Source organism: Gorilla gorilla, chromosome 14, assembly GCF_029281585.2.
Source record: "Gorilla gorilla gorilla isolate KB3781 chromosome 14, NHGRI_mGorGor1-v2.1_pri, whole genome shotgun sequence".
Taxonomy (NCBI): Eukaryota; Metazoa; Chordata; class Mammalia; order Primates; family Hominidae; genus Gorilla; species Gorilla gorilla.
This window is the reverse complement of record NC_073238.2, coordinates 31221247-31241180: the sequence shown is the minus strand read 5'-3', so window position 1 is coordinate 31241180 and position 19934 is coordinate 31221247. Positions and strand designations below refer to the sequence as shown.

At 46.1% G+C, this 19934-nt stretch overlaps 1 protein-coding gene across 1 annotated transcript; it reads right to left on the bottom strand.

Moving 5' to 3' along the window:
• Nucleotides 1–7925: 7925 nt before the first annotated feature.
• On the bottom strand, nucleotides 7926–17896 carry LOC129526431 (B melanoma antigen 5-like). Its single transcript, XM_055360606.2, has 3 exons — nucleotides 17882–17896; nucleotides 16263–16424; nucleotides 7926–8091 (listed from the first exon to the last, which is right to left on the bottom strand). The coding sequence occupies exons 1-2, from the start codon at nucleotides 17894–17896 to the stop codon at nucleotides 16320–16322; spliced, it is 120 nt and encodes a 39-aa protein (XP_055216581.1). The 3' UTR covers nucleotides 7926–8091; nucleotides 16263–16319.
• Between the last annotated feature and the right edge of the window lie 2038 nt (nucleotides 17897–19934).

Genomic DNA, 19934 nt, shown 5'->3' with positions numbered 1-19934 from the left:
AATTGTCAGCCTTTGAGTTGGCTACAAATTCAATTTAATGACAGAAGAGAAGGGATGCTGGAGGTAAATTCTTAGGGTTTCTATCTCATAGAGTTTGCTCTTCTGGTTCTCTAGACTGCCAAAGAACATAAAGATGTACGAGGGGACCTAGCTGTAGTAAAAGCATTCCTATAACAACAAAAACTCTAAAACGGTGCCCCTCACTATTTTCTACTGAAATTTCTCTAATAGTAGAGGTATAAAATATGAAGTTAGAGAATAATGCAAAGGGGGCCCACCACAGACAGCACATTTCTTTTCTCTTAAGACTCATGTGATTTTTGCATCTTACTCCATAATGTATTAGTGGTTGCGTTAATATGACAATGACTGCAATTAAACACCAGTAAGCAAAATTGATACCTCAGAATGACTTGCAGGGCTTATCATGCAGTTTCATTTACATCCCTACCCCACTGCCATTTACTTGAGCATGAATGAGACACGAGAGATTCTTTGCCTCCCATAATCCTACTTTACACATAAATAACACAAGGCTAAAGAAAACCAGAACTCAAATTCACCATGCATAGGAGTGATAACTAAAATATTTAACAGTCAGTATAGGTGATTACTGGCCAATCAGAATACATCACTGATATATCGAAATGGATGCAGGCCACTGTGACTAACTTGTGGGTATCATTTCTATGATCACCTTAAAACAGAGTTGGGAAAATATCTATTAACTGGTCTCTCTGGTTTGAATTCTCAATATGTATCTTAATATGAAATAGCTCATTAAAACTTCATGTGTAACTATTTCAGCATTGTTGTCAGCTACTCTTTATTCCACTTCTGTACAGTATTTATTCAACCATGCTGCTGCTTTCAGGGACACATATACTCCCACCTATCCTTTAATTTTGAATGGTTTGTCAAGAAAATTTACTTTCTCTTGAGTTGAAAAGACTTGACAGGAAGCAAGAAATAATACAGTCCTAGCCTCTTTCCAGTAACATCTGATTTCTTCATTCTCAAACTACACTTCTCAGGGAACCAGATATTTACTCTCATCTGGGAAGATGTCTCTTATGTTTTCCTTTTACTTCCTGGTTTTCATGTGGTTGCATTTTCCAAATTCTTATCATTGAATTTATGAGAGCCTATCCAAATTTATTTTCTTTCATTTATATTCTAATAATTGAAATGTGAGATGAAAATAACATTTCACTTATGAAAAACCCTTCTCTTATTGAATCCTTCCATGTGGTAGTTATCTATTGCTGTGTAACAAATTAAAACTTAATGGCTTGAAACAAATATTTGTTTTCTCATAGTTTATGTGGCTCAGGAGCCTGGACATGGTTCAGCACAGTGTTTTTGGTCAGAATTCCTCATGAGGTGCAATCAAGGTGTAGCCCAGGGCTGTAGTCATCTATCTCAATATTCAACTCAGAAAGGGATCCACCTTAGATCCTCACTGGCTGTTATCAGGACCTATCACTTCCTTACCACATGGACGTCTCCATAGCACTGCTTACAATATTACAGTCTGTTTCCCATGGAGCAAGAAATCAGAGTGTGAGATAAAGTACCCAAAATGGAAGCCGCAGGTTTGTTTGTTTGTTTGTTTTAATATATATAACCTAGTTTCAAAAGTGATGTTACCTCTGCCTACACTCATGAGGAGGGTATTATACAAAGGCATACATACCAGAAAGCAGGGATCACTGGAAGCCATTTTACAGGCTGCCTAATCCAAGTCATAAACTAGAAGTTTTTAATGTCACTGCCATAAACTGGGATTCTACAGGGTCTAATAAGAGTAATTCATGGCTTTCAGTTGGGATCCATTCAGCAGAGAAAGAGATGAAATATGTATATTCTCTGTGGAAACATTCTTGATTCTTCCTTGAAGGATACTGCATGGTCCATTCCTACACAGGATATTTAAGAAAAGGTTTGAACCAATCTGGACTTCCTATTAGCCTGAGATGTGGCTACTTAGAACTCCCAATGTAGCTGGAAAACTAACAATATGCCTTTGCCTCCACATGAAGCAAATTACCCTGCCATCAGACTCAACATGAAGATAATCCTCCCTTTGGCTGCCCTACCTCAAGAGAATAAGATCATAGATTCCAGCTGGAATTCCTCTGGGCCATAGAGTGTTTTGTTCTAGATGCTGAAGGCAATCAGCCACCATTTACCCAAGACCGTCTGAGAATAAGACCTAAAAAGACTTGAAAACAATTGATTTCAATGGTAGGTACACACTGGTATCTATATAGATATATAGATATATACGGAACAGGAGATATATATATATATATATATATATAGAGAGAGAGAGAGAGAGAGAGAGAGAGAGAGAGACAGAGAGAGAGAAAGAGAGAGAGACAGAGAGAGAGAGAGACAGAGAGACACCTAGGCCCCAACTCAGGCCAATTACATCAGTGTATATGACAGGTGGCCCATGCAGTGGTATTTTAAAAATTCCCCAGAAGATTCTAATGTGCCTCTGCAGTTGAGAACTAATTAGGTAAATGCAAACAACAACAAAAACCAAAAAACCTCTTCAGAAACTATGCCTGCTTCTTCATCTTTGTCTCTTCTTTAAACGCCTTGAAAGGCCTTATTCCCTCCCAGCTCTTCCTGCTCCTGGTTTTCCTAGATGCCTCCGTATTTTCTGCTATGCACAACTGGGGCTCACAGGAAATGTAGGCACTAGAAAGAGAGTTACAATTGTTTTTGCATCAGAATGATTATGGAATAGAAAAAGGCATTTCATGCAAATGGACACCAAAAGCAAGCAGCAGTAGCTATTCTCATATGAGACAAAACAAACTTTAAAGCAACAGTAGCTAAAAGAGACAAAGACAGGCAGTATATAATGGTAAAGGTCTCATCCAACAGAAAAATATGACAATCCTAAACATACATGAACCTAACATTGGAGCTCCCAAATTTATAAAACAATTACTAGTAGACATAAGAAATGAGATAGACAGCAACACAATGATAGTGGGAGACTTCAATACTCCACTGACAGCACTAGACAGGTCATCAAGACAGAAAGTCAACAAAGAAACACTGGATTTAAACTATACTTTGGAACAAATGGACTTAACAGATATATACAGAACATTTCATCCAACAACCACAGAATACACATTCTATTCAATAGCACATGGAATTTTCTCTAAGATAGACCATATGATAGACCATAAAACAAGTCTCAGTAAATTGAAGAAAATTGAAATTTTATCACGCACTCTCTCAGATCACAGTGGAACAAAACTGAAAATCAACTCCAAAACGAATCTTCAAAACCATGCAAATATATGGAATTTAAATAACCTGCTCCTGAATGAGCATTGGGTGAAAAACGAAATCACGATGGAAATGTAAAAAATTTCTTCGAACTGGATGACACAACCTATCAAGACCACTGGGATACAGCAAAGGCAGTGCTAAGAGGAAAGTTTGTAGCCCTAAACACCGACGTCAAAAAGTCTGAAAGAGCACAAACAGACAATCTAAGTTCACATCTCAGGGAACCAGAGAAGCAGGAACAAGCCAAACCCAATCCCAGCAAACAAAGGAAATAACCAAGATCAGAGCAGAACTAAATGAAATTGACACAAGAACAACAACAACAAACACAAAACATAAATAAAACAAAAAGTTGGTTATTTGAAAAGATAAATAAAATTGATAGACCATTAGCAAGATTAACCAAGAAAAGAAGAGAGAAAATCCAAATAACCTCACTAAGAAATGAAACAGGGGATATTACAACTGACACCACTGAAATATTAAAGGTTATTCAAGGGTACTATGAACACCTTTTGGCACATAAACTAGAAAACCTAGAAGAGTTGGATAAACTGCTGGAAAAATACAACCCTCCTAACTTAAATCAGTAAGAATTAGATACCCCAAGCAGACCAATAAATCAAGCAGCAAGATTGAAATGGTAATATTAAAATTTCCAAAAAAAAAAGCCGAGGACCAGACAGATTCACAGCAGAATTCTACCAGACATTCAAAGAAGAAATGATACCAATCCTTTCACACTATTCCACAAGACAGAGAAAGAAGAAACCCTCCCTGATTCATTCTATGAAGCCAGCATCACCCTAATACCAAAACCATGAAAGAACATAACCAAAAAAGAAAACTACAGACCAATATCCTTGATGAACACAGAAGCCAAAATCCCTAACAAAATACTATCTAACTGAACCCAACAACATATCAAAAAGATAATCCACCATGATCAAGTGTGTTTCATACCAATGATACAGGAATGGTTTAACATATGCAAGTCAATAAATGTGATACACCAAATAAACAGAATTAAAAAAACTCACACGATTATATCAACAGATGCAGAAAAAGAATTTCACAAAGTCTAGCATTGCTTTATGATTAAAGCTCTCAGCAAAATAGGCATACAAGTGACATAACTTAATGTAATAAAAGTCATCTAGGACAAACCCACAGCCACCGTAATACTGAATGGGGAAAAGGTGAAAGCATTCCCTTTGAGAACTGGAGCAAGATGAGGAGCCTACTTTCACCATTCCTCTTCAACATAGTACTGGAAGTCCTAGCCAGAGCAATCAGACAAAAGAAGGAAATAAAGGAAATCCAAATTGGTAAAGAGGAAGTCAAACTGTCACTGGTTGCTGACGATATGACCTTTCTCCTTGAGAACCCTATGGACTCCTCTAGAAAGCTCCTAGAACTGATAAAAGAATTCAGCAAAGTTTCCAGATACAAGATTAATGGACACAAATCAGTAGCTCTTCTATACATCAACAGCTACCAAGCAGAGAATCACATCAAGAACTCAACCCCTTTTACAATAGCTGCAAAAAACAAACAAAAATAAAACAACAAAACTTACGAATATACCTAGCAAAGGAATCAAAAGACCTCTACAGTGAAAATTACAAAACAATGCTGAAAGAAATCATAGACGGAGCCAAGCACGGTGGTGCATGCCTATAATCCCAGCTACTCGGGAAGCTGAGGCAGGAGAATCACTTGAACCCGGGAGGCAGAAGTTGTAGTGAGCCAAGATCACACCATTGCACTCCCACCTCAGCGACAAGAGCGAAACTCCCTCTGAAAAAAAAAAAAATAAAACAAGAAAGAAAAGAAATCATAGACGACACAAACAAATGGAAACGCATCCCCATGCTCATGGATGGGTAGAATCAATATTGTGAAAATTACCATTCTGTTAAAGGCAATCTACAAATTCAATGCAATCCCCATCTGCATACCACCGTCATTCTCCACAGAATTACAAAAACAATTCTAAAATTAATATGGAACCAAAAGAAAGCCATGTAGCCAGACCAAGGCTAAGCGAAAAGAACAAACCTGGAGGCATCACATTACTTGATTTCAAACTGTACATTAAGGCCATAGTTACCAAAACAGCATGGTACTGGTTTAAAAATAGGCACATAGACCAATGGAACAGAAGAGAGAACCCAGAAATTAACCCAAATACTTACAGCCAACTGATCTTCGACAAAGTAAACAAAAACATAAAGTGGGGAAAGGACACCCTTTTCAACACATGATGTTGGGATAATTGGCGAGCCACATGTAGGGGAATAAAACTGGATTCTCATCTCTCACCTTATACAAAAATCTACTCAAGATGGATTAAGAACTTAAACCTAATTCCTGAACCATAAAAATTCTACAAGATATCACTGGATAAACCCTTCTAGACATTGGTATAGGCAAGGATTTCATGACCAAGAACCCAAATGCAAATGCAATAAAAACAAAGATAAATAGCTGGGACTTAATTAAACTAAAGAGCTTCTGCATTGCAAAGGAAACAGTCAGCAGAGTAGACAACCCACAGAGTGGGACCCCTGACCCTGACCCCTGACCCTGACCCTTAACCCCTGACCCTGACCCCTATCCCCTGACCCTAACCCCGGACCCTTAACCCTAACCCCTAACCCCAACCCTCACCCTCACCCTAACCCCTAATCCCAAACCACTAACCTCTCTTAACCCCTAACTCTAAACATTGACTCCTAACCCTTAACTCTGACGCTAACTCCTGTCTCCAACCCCTAACCCTAAACTTAACCCCTAACCCCTAACCCTAACACCAACCTTAACCCTAGGTTCGTTACTACGTTTGTATTGACTATGTCAATGTTGATTGTTATGATCGCTGTCTTAGGACTGCACGGCAGCGAGGGGATTGCGGATCTTATATTAATATTTTTGTATTGAGGCAGTGCATTAGCATTACAGGTGCTTGTTACATGAGCAATGGGGGTGTCATATTTTGGGTGTCATGTCTGCATTAGGAATGCTGCATTTGTCTTCCGAGGCTGTGGTGTGGATCTTGCACTGTGGCCGCCTCGCCCTGGCTGGGGAGAACCTCGGTGGGCAGGATTCAGAGGACTTTTGGTTTCCTGTTTTCCACACTGAACCCTTCTAACTGGTCTCTGACCCTGATTATTCAGGGCTGCAAACAGGAAGGATTTTATTCACTGTCGATGTGGCCCCGAGTTGTCCCAAAGTGAAGCAGTGCCCGCAAGGTCTGTGCTGAGGAGAACACTGCTCTGCCTTCGCGGTGTCCCCCGGGTCTGTGCTGAGTAGAACGCAGCTGCGCCCTCGCGGTGCCCCTGGCCTGCCTGCCCGCCCAGGTCTGTGCTGAGGAGAACACTGCTCTGCCTTTGCTATATCTCCGAAGTCTGTGCAGAGGAGAACTCAGCTCCACCCTCGCAAGAGGGTGACTGGGTAGCTGATGAATGGCAGCCCCTCCTGCCTGAATGCCCTCTATTGCTGGGCATTGCTGCACAGCACCTTTTTCCTGGCCTTAATACTTACTTAACAATCTTTTAGAGAGCTCCACGCCTAATACTGAATCTTAAAATGTGACATTCTTCCTATAAAATCAATAGTTAAACCACATTTTGTAAACTCATACCAAAATAGAAACCCAGGGAAAAAAGCACCCCTTTTGTCCTCTATTTTAATAATAAGAGGGAAAGGGGGCTGGGCTAAAGGGAACGGCTGCCCTTTCTGTGTGTGGAAAGCTATAATTTAAATATGCACACCAGATTTTCAAGCAGCACACTCTAAAGCATCAGCCCTGTTATTCGGATGATGGAGTTTGCAGACTTTCTGTTTGCCCTCCTCTTGCTTTTCCCACCTTTGGGGCTTTTCACTGTCCCCAGAAACCCAACCTTAGAATCGAGAAAGAAGGCAAAGACCGTATCTAATAGACTCATAAGCTCCTTATTAATAATAGTGCAGTAAAGTGTAAATGGGGTAGGTGGCTTTTTTTGCAAAACAAAGTTTCTAGATTCTCTGTGTTGCATTTAGCCAGGCCCTCATTTCTAACCACAGGGTAGATAATCAAGTTAACAAAGACTGTGTTTTGTCCTTCTATTTCCATATGGACGTCATGTTTCACACCTGCACTCTTGTCTGCTCGGTTCCACAAAGGGAGAGTATCCACTGAGTGCATTTTAAATGTTCTTTGACTGCTTGCATTTTCAAAAGCACAGCACACGAGCATCTCGGTCAAGATGAGCTGGTAGGACCTCTCCTGACACCCTATTCCCTCACAGTGGACTTCTCACTGGAAACCTCCACTTTTGCTGCTTAGCTCAGTGTGTCTCTGCAAATAGGCATGTTTAAGCAAAGAATAAATGCCTAAGGCAATGCAGGTGGGTAGCAGGGGAGAGTCAGGGAGACAAAAAGAACAGTAGCACTTACATGGAGCTCTGCCAGCTTTTGGGCTAACAGGGTCACGAACAGATCAGGAACCTGAGGCAATCAAAGGACTTCACCCCACAAAGCCAGGGCTCTCTCAGGAGCTGGAAAACCCAGGAGAATTTCCACATATTCCTGAGAGTTCCTCGTGCATTACCTTTAGTGCCTCATTAGCAGGAATGGGTCCTTCTGTGGCTTCACCAGATTGTTTCCCAGTAGAAAGAGGACAGACCAAGGAGCCTCAGTCCCACCTGTGACATCAGGCAGTCACCTGACACCTCTGAGCCTCAGTTTTCTCATCTGTTCAGTGGGGATGGTATATTTCTCCTTACAGGGCTGTGGAAAGGACAACATAATCTTACACAGAAAAAGTAGTACTAAGCTAACATTGGCTGAGTGCCTATTACATTCTACACAACGCGCTAAGTACTTTGCATATTTTGTCTCATTGAATTCTTATGACAACCCTGTGAAGTAGGAACTCTTACTATCCCCCATGCTATGGATGCAGAAACTGGGGCTCAGAGCAGTTAAGTACCTGGCCAAAGGCCAGAAAGTCAACTAGAATTGATGTGTCCATTTTCATTCATTCATTCATTCATTCATTCATTCATCATTTATTGAGTACCCGTTCCATGCCAGGCAATGAGAAGCAAATCACAAATACTCCCTGCCCCATGGCACTGACAGTCTTGTTACTGCAAAGTACAAGGTGCAGAGTAAATGGAAGTCAAATCAGATTCCAACTTCTACTCAACTCCCAGTAGGCCCCAGACTAAACTCTCCAGAACAATGGTACTGCTCCTGTGGTTTTGCCTGGTGCTCACGATTGAGACATACTCAAAGAAGAGACTGCTGGCTCTGCAGGTCCTCCAGGGACAGAAGCCAGGAATGTTGGCCAATACAGAAACATCATAAACATTTTCCTTGTATTTGATGCATTCCTGGACCCATAGATTTGAAAGCAACCTTGAGAATGCATTGAATTTATTTCTCTGCCTCTGAGGAAGATTACATTTGAACTTTGCATGACAGAGATCCAGCTAGGGAATCTTCACCTTAAAAACCTGGCTAAACAAAGCTCGTATTCATAAACAGGTGAACTTAAGGGTATCCCCATGCCTTTAAATAGTGAACACTCTGGTGCATTTTAAGCAGGACTGATTCAGTGTATTCTCTTAGCACACAGTTTTCAGGAACGCAAAATATACCTGTGCCCAGCATCTTAAGTCTTTTAAAAAGTAGATGATGCCTTTCTCTCTGTTCACTTACAAGCTCATGCCTTTAAAAGCATTTGTTTGGAAGTCCTTCCTTAAATCTAACCTGAATCCAACCTGCTGTGCTTAAGGTTACCTCAGTAATCTTTCTAATACAACCCAAGAGAGAAGGACTGGAGGGAAGAATTTAAGACCCCCATGAGATCAGGAGCAGACTCCTAAGTTAGTTGTATCACTTGTGGCTAAATGTTGGCATCATTTCCCTAATTTTTTCTAGCCACTCCCACGCACTCCAACTGACTCTGAGAATTTTCTTCTTGGACACACTTAAAGAAGCATCTGAAATTTGTGCCATGCAGCTTAGCACTTACTCAACAAGGATGAATCTTAGAGACCATCAAGTTTTGCCCTTGCAGGAGAGAAGAGGAAACTGAGATTCTCATAGCCATGAGTTAGTCACAGCCAACCACAAGCAAAATCATTAAAACCTCTTTTAAACATACTACAGCAAATAATAATAATAATTAACGTGAAATGTGGGTGACTTTCAGTATGTTTGATAAAATGTGGTTTGAAATCTCCAAAAGGAAGAGCGTTCAGGGTCTTCGAAAGTCTTAGGATTACTCTAGAACCAGAGTATAGAATATGCACTCATATTTATAAATCACTTATTCTGTGCCAGGCTCTTCTGAAGCCCTTCCCATGCATTAACTCACTTAATTGGTGAGACAATTCTTGAGGTAGACACAATCACCATTCCCATTCTACAGGTGAGGAAACTGACTAAGCAAGTAAGTGGCACAGCTAGAATGGAAATCAATGGCACCAGGGCTCATGTTCTCAGCCACCTTACCACATACAAAGCTTGCCATGCCGGGTGTTTCCCCAGGAGAAAACAAGTGCTGGCAGGTTAAGAAGGGAGGGAGGTACATCTCCCTAATGAGGAGTGCACTTGACACCGAGTTAAATGGAACCCATTCCTCCCTCGGCTCTACTGCTACTTGCTAACTCCTCTGTGGTTCTCTTCTGCCCACAGAGGTCTCCTCTGTAGCTAACTCTCAGCCTCGCCTAATGCTATTAATAATAAAGAGCTGATGTTATTGAGAGCTCCATCAGCATTTTATACAGGACTTAATCTCATTCAATCCCCATGACCTCCATTTCATAAACAAGGGAATTAGGGGTTTAGAGAACTGAAACAATTTGCCCACAGTCACATAGCTCTCAGAAATAGCAGAAGCCAGGATTCACACTCCAATCTTATTCTAAAGCCCAAATTCTCTCTCTCTTTTTTTTTTTTTTTTTTTGAGATGGAGTCTTGCTCTGTCACCCAGGCTGGAGTGCAATGGCACCATCTCGGCTCACTGCAACCTCTGCCTCCTGGGTTCAAGTGATTCTCCTGCCTCAGCCTCCTGAGTAGCTGGGATTACAGGTGCCTGCCACCAGGCCCAGCTAATTTTTTGTATTTTTAGTAGAGATGGAGTTTCACCATGTTGGCCAGGCTGGTCTCAAAATTCTGACCTCGTGATCCACCCACCTCGGCCTCCCCAAGTGCTGGGATTACAGGTGTGAGCCACCACGCCCAGCCCCAAATTATCTTTTAATTATAAAGATATACATATTGTTTAAACAATTCAATAAATAAGTATACTGAATAACAAAGTGAAGTCTTCCCTTTACCACAATCAACCTACTGTTCTCTCTCTATCTGAGGCTCTCTTCCTATGTTCCACTGTCCCAGACTTCTGCAAAGTATTTATGTATCTATTTAGGTATCTGTCCATCTTTCCATTCCTCTCTCAATTATATATTCTGGTGGTTTCACTCTCCATGTGGCAACTCTACATCCAGGATCAAAACAGCATCAAAGGAAGCTTGGAACAGTGACAACCCCTACCTGAGATGTCTCCATTCTAGGGGCAAGGCTGCGTGGTGCCTGATATCCATGAGATTAGGAAAAGTAGGTGGGGTCCTGTCCACCCCTTCTATTCCCGAACGCTTGGCAGGGTTTCTGTGGCTAACATGCCAGTTGTATCGACTCCTTCACAGTCTCATGTGAAGTGCCACACTACATTCTCAGCCTGGAAGGTTTCAGGGCTCAGCTGGCTCAGATTCCATGTGTGGGGAGCATTAAGAAAAATAGGTCACCTGTATAAGACTAGTGGCAAAAATCTGACTCAGTGCTACTTCTCTGTTTGTCCTTTACTTAAAAGGAGAACCATAATTAAAATGATCCAGAAAAGAAAACCAAGCAGGAGACTGAGTTGCTTGGGGAAAGGACCATGCTGCATTGATTTCTATATAACCAATGGCAGCAGTGCATTGGATACACAACAGGTTCTCAATAAATTGTTAAATGGATAAGTTGATAGAATAAAAAACAAGGTCTCTTCCCAGTGCTGCATGCAAAAAAGCTCAGAGTGAATTCTTATTTGCAAAGATGAGAGATTTTTAGTCTTCTGATGGCTGTTTCCTCCTCTCTGTTTCCTTTGCCACAGTTTAGGGGCAAAGAAAAGTTTCCATCTCTCAGAAATCGTAGGAGAAACCCTTGGGGCTTAGCTAACAAATCAGGCTCTCTCTTTCCAATGTTGTGAGAATAGAAATATTTCACCATCAGCACCAACAATGTCATTTGCATAAGGAAGTGACTTCCTGGCTGAGAGATGGTCAGAATAACATAGAGCCTAGGAGTGAAGGCAGTGAAGTTTGTGAGCCTAGGGCTCTGGTTCTGGTGTCTGCTTCGTGGCTGTGTGATCTTGGGCAAGTTTCCTACATTTTCTGCTTCTCAGTTTTGTCATCCATAAAATAACAACAGTACCTGCCTCAAATAGTGTGTGGGAGAGGCTTAAACAAGCTAATGTAAGTCAAATCTTGAGCACAATCTCTGGTGTAGCTATACATGTTTGTGTATATATCAGAAGCTCAAAATTATACCATTAGTATTAACAACATACTCTGGACCCTCATTATAATGCCATTCTCAATATCCCAACACTTGATTTCTATTGACAACTCCTAGGCTCAACTGTTCCTCCCACCTCGGCTTCCCGAGTAGCTGGGAATATAGCCAGCATGGCTGGCTAATTTTTAATATTTTTTTTTGTAGGGACAGGGTCTTGCTATGTTACCCAGGCTGGTCTCAAACTCCTGGCCTCAAGAAATCCTCCCACCTGGGCCTCCCCAAGTGCTAGGATTTACAGGCATGAGCCACCATGCCAAGCTCCCTTCCTCCCCTTTGTTCTCCTAACCCCATCTCAGCATCTGCCCCTGAGGACCAATGCAACAGGGCAATCGGTACATCCATGGACTTCCCAAAAGTCCTGTGGTGGACTAACCCAGGGGCAGTGGTCACTGTCCCCTCTGGTGCATTCTTTGTCCCCATCAGCCTAGTAAGCTCCAGGGGCTGGCAGCTGGCACAGAGTACGAGGCTGCACTCCTTGACCTTTCTATGCTGCACACAGTCCTGTGCCCATCCTGTCCTCAGATCTACCGGGACCATGACCAACCTGCCAAGAGCATGGGAATTGGTATGTGACCCAGCTCTAGGAGGAGGTGGAGCAAGCGAATGTAGGGGAAGCTGCTCCCCCAGTAGGTTTAGAGGGAGGGTGGGGTGGGGGCGCAGCAGGACCAGGCAGGCGAGGGTGTGTGGGTGAGGGTGTGTGGGTGAGGGTGTGCGGGTGTGGGTAGGGGTGTGTGGGTGGGGGTGTGTGGGTGAGGGTGTGTGGGTGAGGGTGTGTGGGTGATTGTGTGCGGGTGGGGGTGTGTGGGTGGGGGTGTGCGGGTGGGGGTGTGTGGGTGAGGGTGTGTGGGTGAGGGTGTGTGGGTGGTTGTGTGCGGGTGGGGGTGTGTGGGTGGGGGTGTGCGGGTGGGGGTGTGTGGGTGAGGGTGTGTGGGTGAGGGTGTGTGGCTAGGGGTGTGTGGGTGAGGGTGTGTGGGTGAGGGTGGGGGTGTGTGGGTGAGGGTGTGTGGGTGGGGGTGTGTGGGTGAGGGTGTGTGGGTGGGGGTGTGTGGGTGAGGGTGTGTGGCTAGGGGTGTGTGGTTGAGGGTGTGTGGGTGAGGGTGGGGGTGTGTGGGTGAGGGTGTGTGGGTGGGGGTGTGTGGGTGAGGGTGTGTGGCTAGGGGTGTGTGGTTGAGGGTGTGTGGGTGAGGGTGGGGGTCTGTGGGTGGGGGTCTGTGGGTGGGGGTGTGTGGGTGGGGGTGTGTGGGTGGGGGTGAGGGTGTGTGGGTAGGGGTGTGCGGGTGGGGGTGGGTGGGTGAGGGTGTGTGGGTGAGGGTGTGTGGGTAGGGGTGTGTGGGTGAGGGTGTGCCGGTGTGGGTAGGGGTGTGTGGGTGGGGGTGTGCGGGTGGGGGTGGGCGGGTGAGGGTGTGTGGGTTAGGGTGTGAGTGCCTGTTTGGCTCTTCTGGGTGGGGCTGGATGAATGTTTGGGCACGGGCAGCAGCTGTCACATGGCCTGGCTGCAGGTTTGGGACAGAAGCCAGGCAGGTGGGCTGTGTCAGGCACAGCTACAAACTGTGCCAAGGAAGCGGACCAGAGCAGGGACCAAGGGAAACCTCTGCCTTAGCAGAAGATACTGGGGAGATGGGATCAATCAGGGAGGTCTTTCAAGGCACATGGTGCTTCATGGAGCCAGGGCCCAGGACAGGGAGGGCTGTAACCCTGGCTTGCCTGATTGGCTGAGCACAGTCAGATAGAAGAGGGTGTGGGCAGCCCACTAGGTGGATGCCTAAGTGAAGAAGGAATGGGTGGCCAGGTGACTGAGACCCCCAAGACCAGGACCCCACTGTCAGGTGTGTGGCTTCCAAACGCCTGTGGGAAGTGTTCCCCTTTGGACACTGAGGCCATCAGCTTCAGCTTCACACACTTTTCCAGACAAAGTCCCATGGGTAACCTCAAAAGTCACTTCTGGCCTTCCCCAGAGGGGAAAGGAGAGGGGTGCCTGTGGGCAGGTGACCCTCAGTGCTGGTGGAGGGCACAGCAGAGAGACTGCCTGAATGTGGGAGGCCCCCAGCAAACCTTGCCCAGACGTCACCCCTCATTTGAGGCAAACTGTAAAATTATTACAATTTAGGCCAGGCGCAGTGGCCCATGCCTGTAATCCCAGCACTTTGGGAGGCCATGGCAGAAGGATTGTCTGAGCCTGCAGTGAGCTATGACTACACCCCTGCACTTCAACCTGGTCAACAGAGGAAGACACTGTATCTAAAATAAATAGGCTTGGCGTGGTGGCTCACTCCTGTAATCCCAACACTTTGGGAGGCCGAGGCAGGTGGATCACCTGAGGTGAGGAGTTCGAGACCGGCATGATCAATATGGTGAAACCTCATCTCTACTAAAAACACAAAAATTAGCAGGTCGTGGTGGCCTGTGCCTGTAATCCCAGCTACTCAGGAGGCTGAGGCAGGAGAAATAGCTTGAACCCAGGAGGCAGAGGTTGCGGTGAGCCAAAGTCAGCCCACTGCACTCCAGCCTGGGCGACAGAGTGAGACCCCACCTCAAGAAAATAAATAAGATGGGAAAGCTATGTTCCTAACATTTTTCAAATGATAGTTCATACTAAAGAATGTTACCAATACTAATGCACAAAGCATTTTATAACTTTTAGACTATTAATAAAAGGTAAGACATGAAAACTGAAGTATTTGTAATCATGCTTAATACTGGAAGTTCCTATACCTGCAATGTAGCAGCTAATTATACAAAAATTTAATAAATGACAAAATAAAATTTTGCAAACAGATTTGTAAAAACCAGAAAGAAATTTGTATTGGCAATTAATGTAACATAATTAAAAATAATTTATTATGGTCATCTGCTAAATTCTAATTAATGTAAAATGTTAAAAGATTATTTTAATTATGACATCTTAACTTTTAATGGCTTTAAACATTATAAATATAAAAAATGGGTTTCTAAATTTAGAAGAAGAATGACTAAATTTTTCAGAATTATTTCATATTTCTTGTCATACAACATAAGAACACCATCCATGTTTCCTTTTAGATTAGGAACCCTCCCTTATTATCTCACTGAAAGGAGAATGCTGGAAGGTGCTAGTAAGATGACTGTCTAAGGACTCCAGAACTGAAGAAATTGTTTCGTGGCAATGCATGTCACTTCCCTAACTCAACTGGAAAAGGAGACAAAATCCTAGTGTTTTCAACCCTCAAGCTAGCAAGAAAACACAGCCCAGGTAAGCTCATCTCTTCTCCAATGGAGCTGGAGTCTACTCAACAAGAGGCGACCATTTAGAATAGAATTGTTCAGAAATTTGCTAACAACAAGCAGCCAACATAGACACATTCTCCTTAAATCTAAAATTCCCTTTTCCCCCACTAGGGTGCCTGAGGGGCATGTAGCAAAAGTGATCCCAACCACACCACGCAAACTAGCCAGGAAACCTTTTTGCCTTCACACATCTGAGAGTCCGTGAGAAGCCAGAGACAACACGGATGCAGCATAACACCAACAGAAGAGTCCCAGCATCACTTCCTGGCCATAGAAGCCCTCCTGAGCAGCAGGCAGAACAGAATCTGCTACAGCAATCAGCCTACCAGAGAAGCCTCTGCCCCTGTGGCCTAAGGTTCCACTTTCCCCAGGTGACACCATGGGCAGGTGGGCTGAAGAAGTGGGAAGGTCAAATCAACTGGCCCAGGAGGATGCCGCTTTGATGATACAAGTGGTACTGGTCTAAGCCTCCCCTCTTCCACAGGAGAAACTAGGTGGCCCAAGGGGTGCCCAGAGGCAGGGGACCTGCCACAGCAGCCACCCTCCTGAGAGGTTCCCTTTCTTCCCCTTGGTGAACTCCCTCCAACACACAGCTTGCCAAGAAAGCACCCTTTATCTTACATGGGGGGATCCCACAACACCAAAACCCAGGAAAGAAGCCTTTTGTCCCTTAAGGTTTATCAAAACCAAAAACAAAAAGATACACAAATAGTAAGCCCCTAAATTCTGTTAAGAACGAAACAATGCTGCCACTCACACCTGGCTCAGATGCCAGCAGAAGGAGGGCACCCTCCAGAGACTGCAGGAGAAGGGGGAGGACTCCTCCTTGCCCTGGCTGCACCTCCACCGTCACTGAGGCCTGTGGTACATTACCAGCAGCTTCTTACACACCCCAGGCCAGGCCGGGCCCCAGAGCCCTCCTACTCCCCCATCCTGGCCCCTAGACTTGCTGCTGCTGCCACCATTAGCACCGACACCAAAGGAACCAGCGCTGCTGTCACCCTCCATGCACCTGCCCACCCTCCAAGGCTCCTACCACTTGGCCTCCACAGGTACCCTCCTACCGCTCCTGTTGAGCTGCTGTCTCCATCACCATGGCTGCCACAACCATAGGAGATGAATCACAGAGCTGTGCCATCTTCAGGCTCCAACCTCCAGCTCACCACAGGGGACACCTCCTTCATCAGCCTGGCTTGGAGCAGCTGGGCAGACAATGCCAGAAAAACCTACAACAGGATGCAGAAAGTGACAGTGTTAGAGCCTCACCTTGTCATGCTGGCCACTGGGTGGCTGGGGCCAGTTTTGGCAAAGGCTCTCACACCCACCCTCCAAAGTCCAGCCTCTCCTCCTAGACCAAGCTGGCCTCCTGACCTGGGGTGGGGACTGGAGACACCACAGTGCCCAGGGCTCCCTGGGGAGCAAGAACAGCAGAAACTCAGACCCAGCCAGTCCTCCCCACCCAAGTACCAGTTCCCATTCCTGACTCCTCCACCCACAGGACCCTGAGCCTCCGTGGTGCCCACTACTCCATGCCTGGGGCTCCCAGATGGTCCCCACAACACAGAGCAAGAGGGCAAGGGCCGGGTAACCATGGTGGGTGTGAGGGCCCTGCGGTGGTCAGAGGATTGCCGCAAAAACTCTGTGCACCCTCCGCGCTCCAGAACGAGCAGAAGTTGTTCACCCTCTAGAGCCTTGAGTCCAGGAAGAGGAGAAGGGCCTCTTCCTCAGAGGCCACCACTGTCATGGCCACCTCCACAACCTGCTGCTGGCAGCAGCAGTGCAGCCTCCCCCCATACCACCCCTAACCTGCCCCCTCCACCACAAGCTTAGCCCCCAGATTGTGCCCACAACACACCCAGAGACTGCTTCAGGCAGTGTAACCCTGATAGCGCCCCCAAACCACCCGTGGTGGACACTTGATAGTGTCCACAACCCATCCCTGCCACGGGTGTTGCAGCACCAAATAGTGCCCCATCAAACCCGCCCCCCACCCGGACCACAAGCAGCACAGCCCCAGATAGCACCCCCAATCTGCTCCTGTCGCGGGCAGTGAACGCCCGGGGTACTGCACCCAACCAACCCCCCGACCCCACCTTCCCCTTTCCCCCACGGACAATGCAACATTTGACAGCTCCCCTAAAGCACCCCCGACTGCCTGCCAGTTGGCATTGTTGCTGACATTGTAGCTCATGATAGCTAACCCAACCTGCCCCCTGCATTGGCCAGTGCAGCAGCTAATTCCCCTAACCCCCCACCACCCGCCGCTGGCAGTGCACGACAGCGCACACAACCTGCCTCCAACTGCCTGCCACCTTAGGCAGTGTAGACCCTGATAGCGCAGTGAATCTCCCCTACTGCCAGCAATTCAACGCCCAATAGCACCACCCACTAGCCACCTGCAGCAGGCAGTGCAGCCCCAAAAGCACACCAAACCCACTCCCCCACCACCCCACAAGCGGGCAGTGCAGCTGCAGAGAGCACACCTACCCTGCCATCTTTCTACTACTCTAACATTAGAGATGCAGTCTCCGTTGCCACCACCAACTGCAACCAGGCGAGCCGTGGTGGCCAAGGCTCCAGCTGCCAGCGTTGGGCATGGTCCCCACCTTCTCCTAGACCTCTAGCTGGTCAAGAGCAGCTCCAGCTGCCAGCCACCCTCCTACAGCTCAGGCTGCACTCCTACCGCCCCGGCTGCCATCTTACTACTCCAGCCTCCCGCCTACCACCTTACTGCTCCAGCCTCCCGCCTACCACTCCGGCCATGATCTTACTGCTCCAGCCCCCCTCCTACCACTCAGGCCGCCCTCCTACCTCTCAGGCCACCCTCCTAACACTCCAGCCACGCTGCCATCTCTGTTGCCACCACCATCCAGAGTGAGACGAGCCACAGTGTTACAGGCTCCAGCCTCCAGCTCCCCCTTCTCCTGGTCCTCTAAGCCGGGAACAGAGTAGCTTGGCTGGAGATACTGGAGAGCCTAAACTGGCATGAGGCCTCCTCAGCATGCACGTGGGGTTACGCACATGGTTTCTGGACTACATGTTCCGATTGGGTGAGAGAAAACCTCTAGGCCTTCTCTGATTGGACTTTATTTTCATACTCTGATTGGTTGTCCTAAGACTTTCTTTCATCCCATCAGAACATGATAAAGTCCAATCAGAGTAGGCCTCCGGGCTTTCTCTTATCCAATCCTGGAACGTGTAGTCCAGGAAAGGCATATTCATAACCTCAGTACATAAATGGTGCTGAAGAAGAGTCAGGCTATTCCAGGTTCTTCTGTATCTGCTCACCGAGCTGCTCCAAGCCCGGCTTAGAGGACGAGGACAGACTGGAGGCTGTAGCCTGTGGCACCATGGCTGGCCTCCCTGCAGTTGGTGGTGACAGAGACTGTAGTGTGGCTGGAGCGGTAGGAATGGGAAAATAGTTTTGGGATAGATGAAAGGGTAAAGAGGGTGGTTAGTGCCAAAAGGAAAAAAGGATGGCGAGCTGGAGAAGGCATTGCATAAAGACGGTGAGGAAAAGATGTTGGGGAAAAAAAATTGGGGGTAGATGGAGGGGGAAAAACAGGGTGGTGAACAGGAGGGACAGAAGGTTTCACAGAAAGATGGTAGGGAAAAAGTTTTTGGGTAGATGGAAGGGGGTAAGAGAGGGTCGTGAGTGGGGAACGGGGATGAGCAGGAAGGAGAGAAGGTTTGCAAAAATACGGTGGGGAGAGAAGAAAGGGAAAGAAGACGGTAGGTGAAAAGATTTTGAGTAGATGGAGGGGGGAAAGGGTGACAAGTGGAGGGAGAAAAGAGGATGCAGAGAGGGAGGGGGAAGAGAGAGTGGCGAGCAGGAGGGAGAGAAGGTTTTGTGAAAAGACAGTGAGGACAGAAGCTTTTAGGTAGATGGAGAGGGAAAAGAGGTTGGCCAGTGGGAGAAGGATAAAGAGGTTGGCGAGGAGGAAAGTGAAAAGGTTTTGCGAAAAGACGATAGGCAGAAAAGAAAGTGTAGAAAGAAAAGACAGTGGGTAAAAAGTGTTTGGGTAGATGGAGGGGGAAAAGAGGGTGGCAAGTGGGAGGAGAATAGAAAGTGTGGCCAGAGGGAGTGGGGAAAGAGGACTGGGAAAAAGGCAACGGGGAAACTAGTTCGGGGTAGATGGAGGGCAAAAAGAGGGTGGCAAGCAGGACAGAGGATAAAGAAGAGGGTGAGCGGGAAGCGGGGAAGGCTTTGTGAGAAGGTGGCAGGGAAAAATTGGGGAGGTAGATGGGTTAAAAGAGCATGGTGAGCAGGAGTAGAGAAGAGGCTTTGCAAAAAGACGGTGGGAAAATGTTTTTGGGTAGATGGAGAAGGGAAAGGGTGGCAACGAGGAAGGGAAAAAAGGTGATAGGGAAACAGTTTTTGGGTAGACGGAAGGGGAAAGAGAGGGTGGCGAGCAGCAGGAGTGGGGAGAAGGCTTTGGGAAAAGATGAGGGAAATGTTTTTGGGGAGATGAAGGAGCAAAAGAGGGTGATGAGAGCGGGAGGGGGAAAAAGGCTGGCCAGGGAGAGGGAGAAAAGACGGTGGGGAAAAGTTTTGGGGTAGATGGGTGGGGAAAACGGAAGTGAGCGGTAAGGTATAGAAGGCTTTGCAAAAAGACAGTGGGGAAAAAATCGTGGGGAAAAAGTTTTGGGGTAGATGGAGGAAGAAAAAGGGTGGTGAGAGAGGGAGCCAAAGATGGTCAGGAAAAAAATTCCTCCTGTTACTGATTTTTTAATAC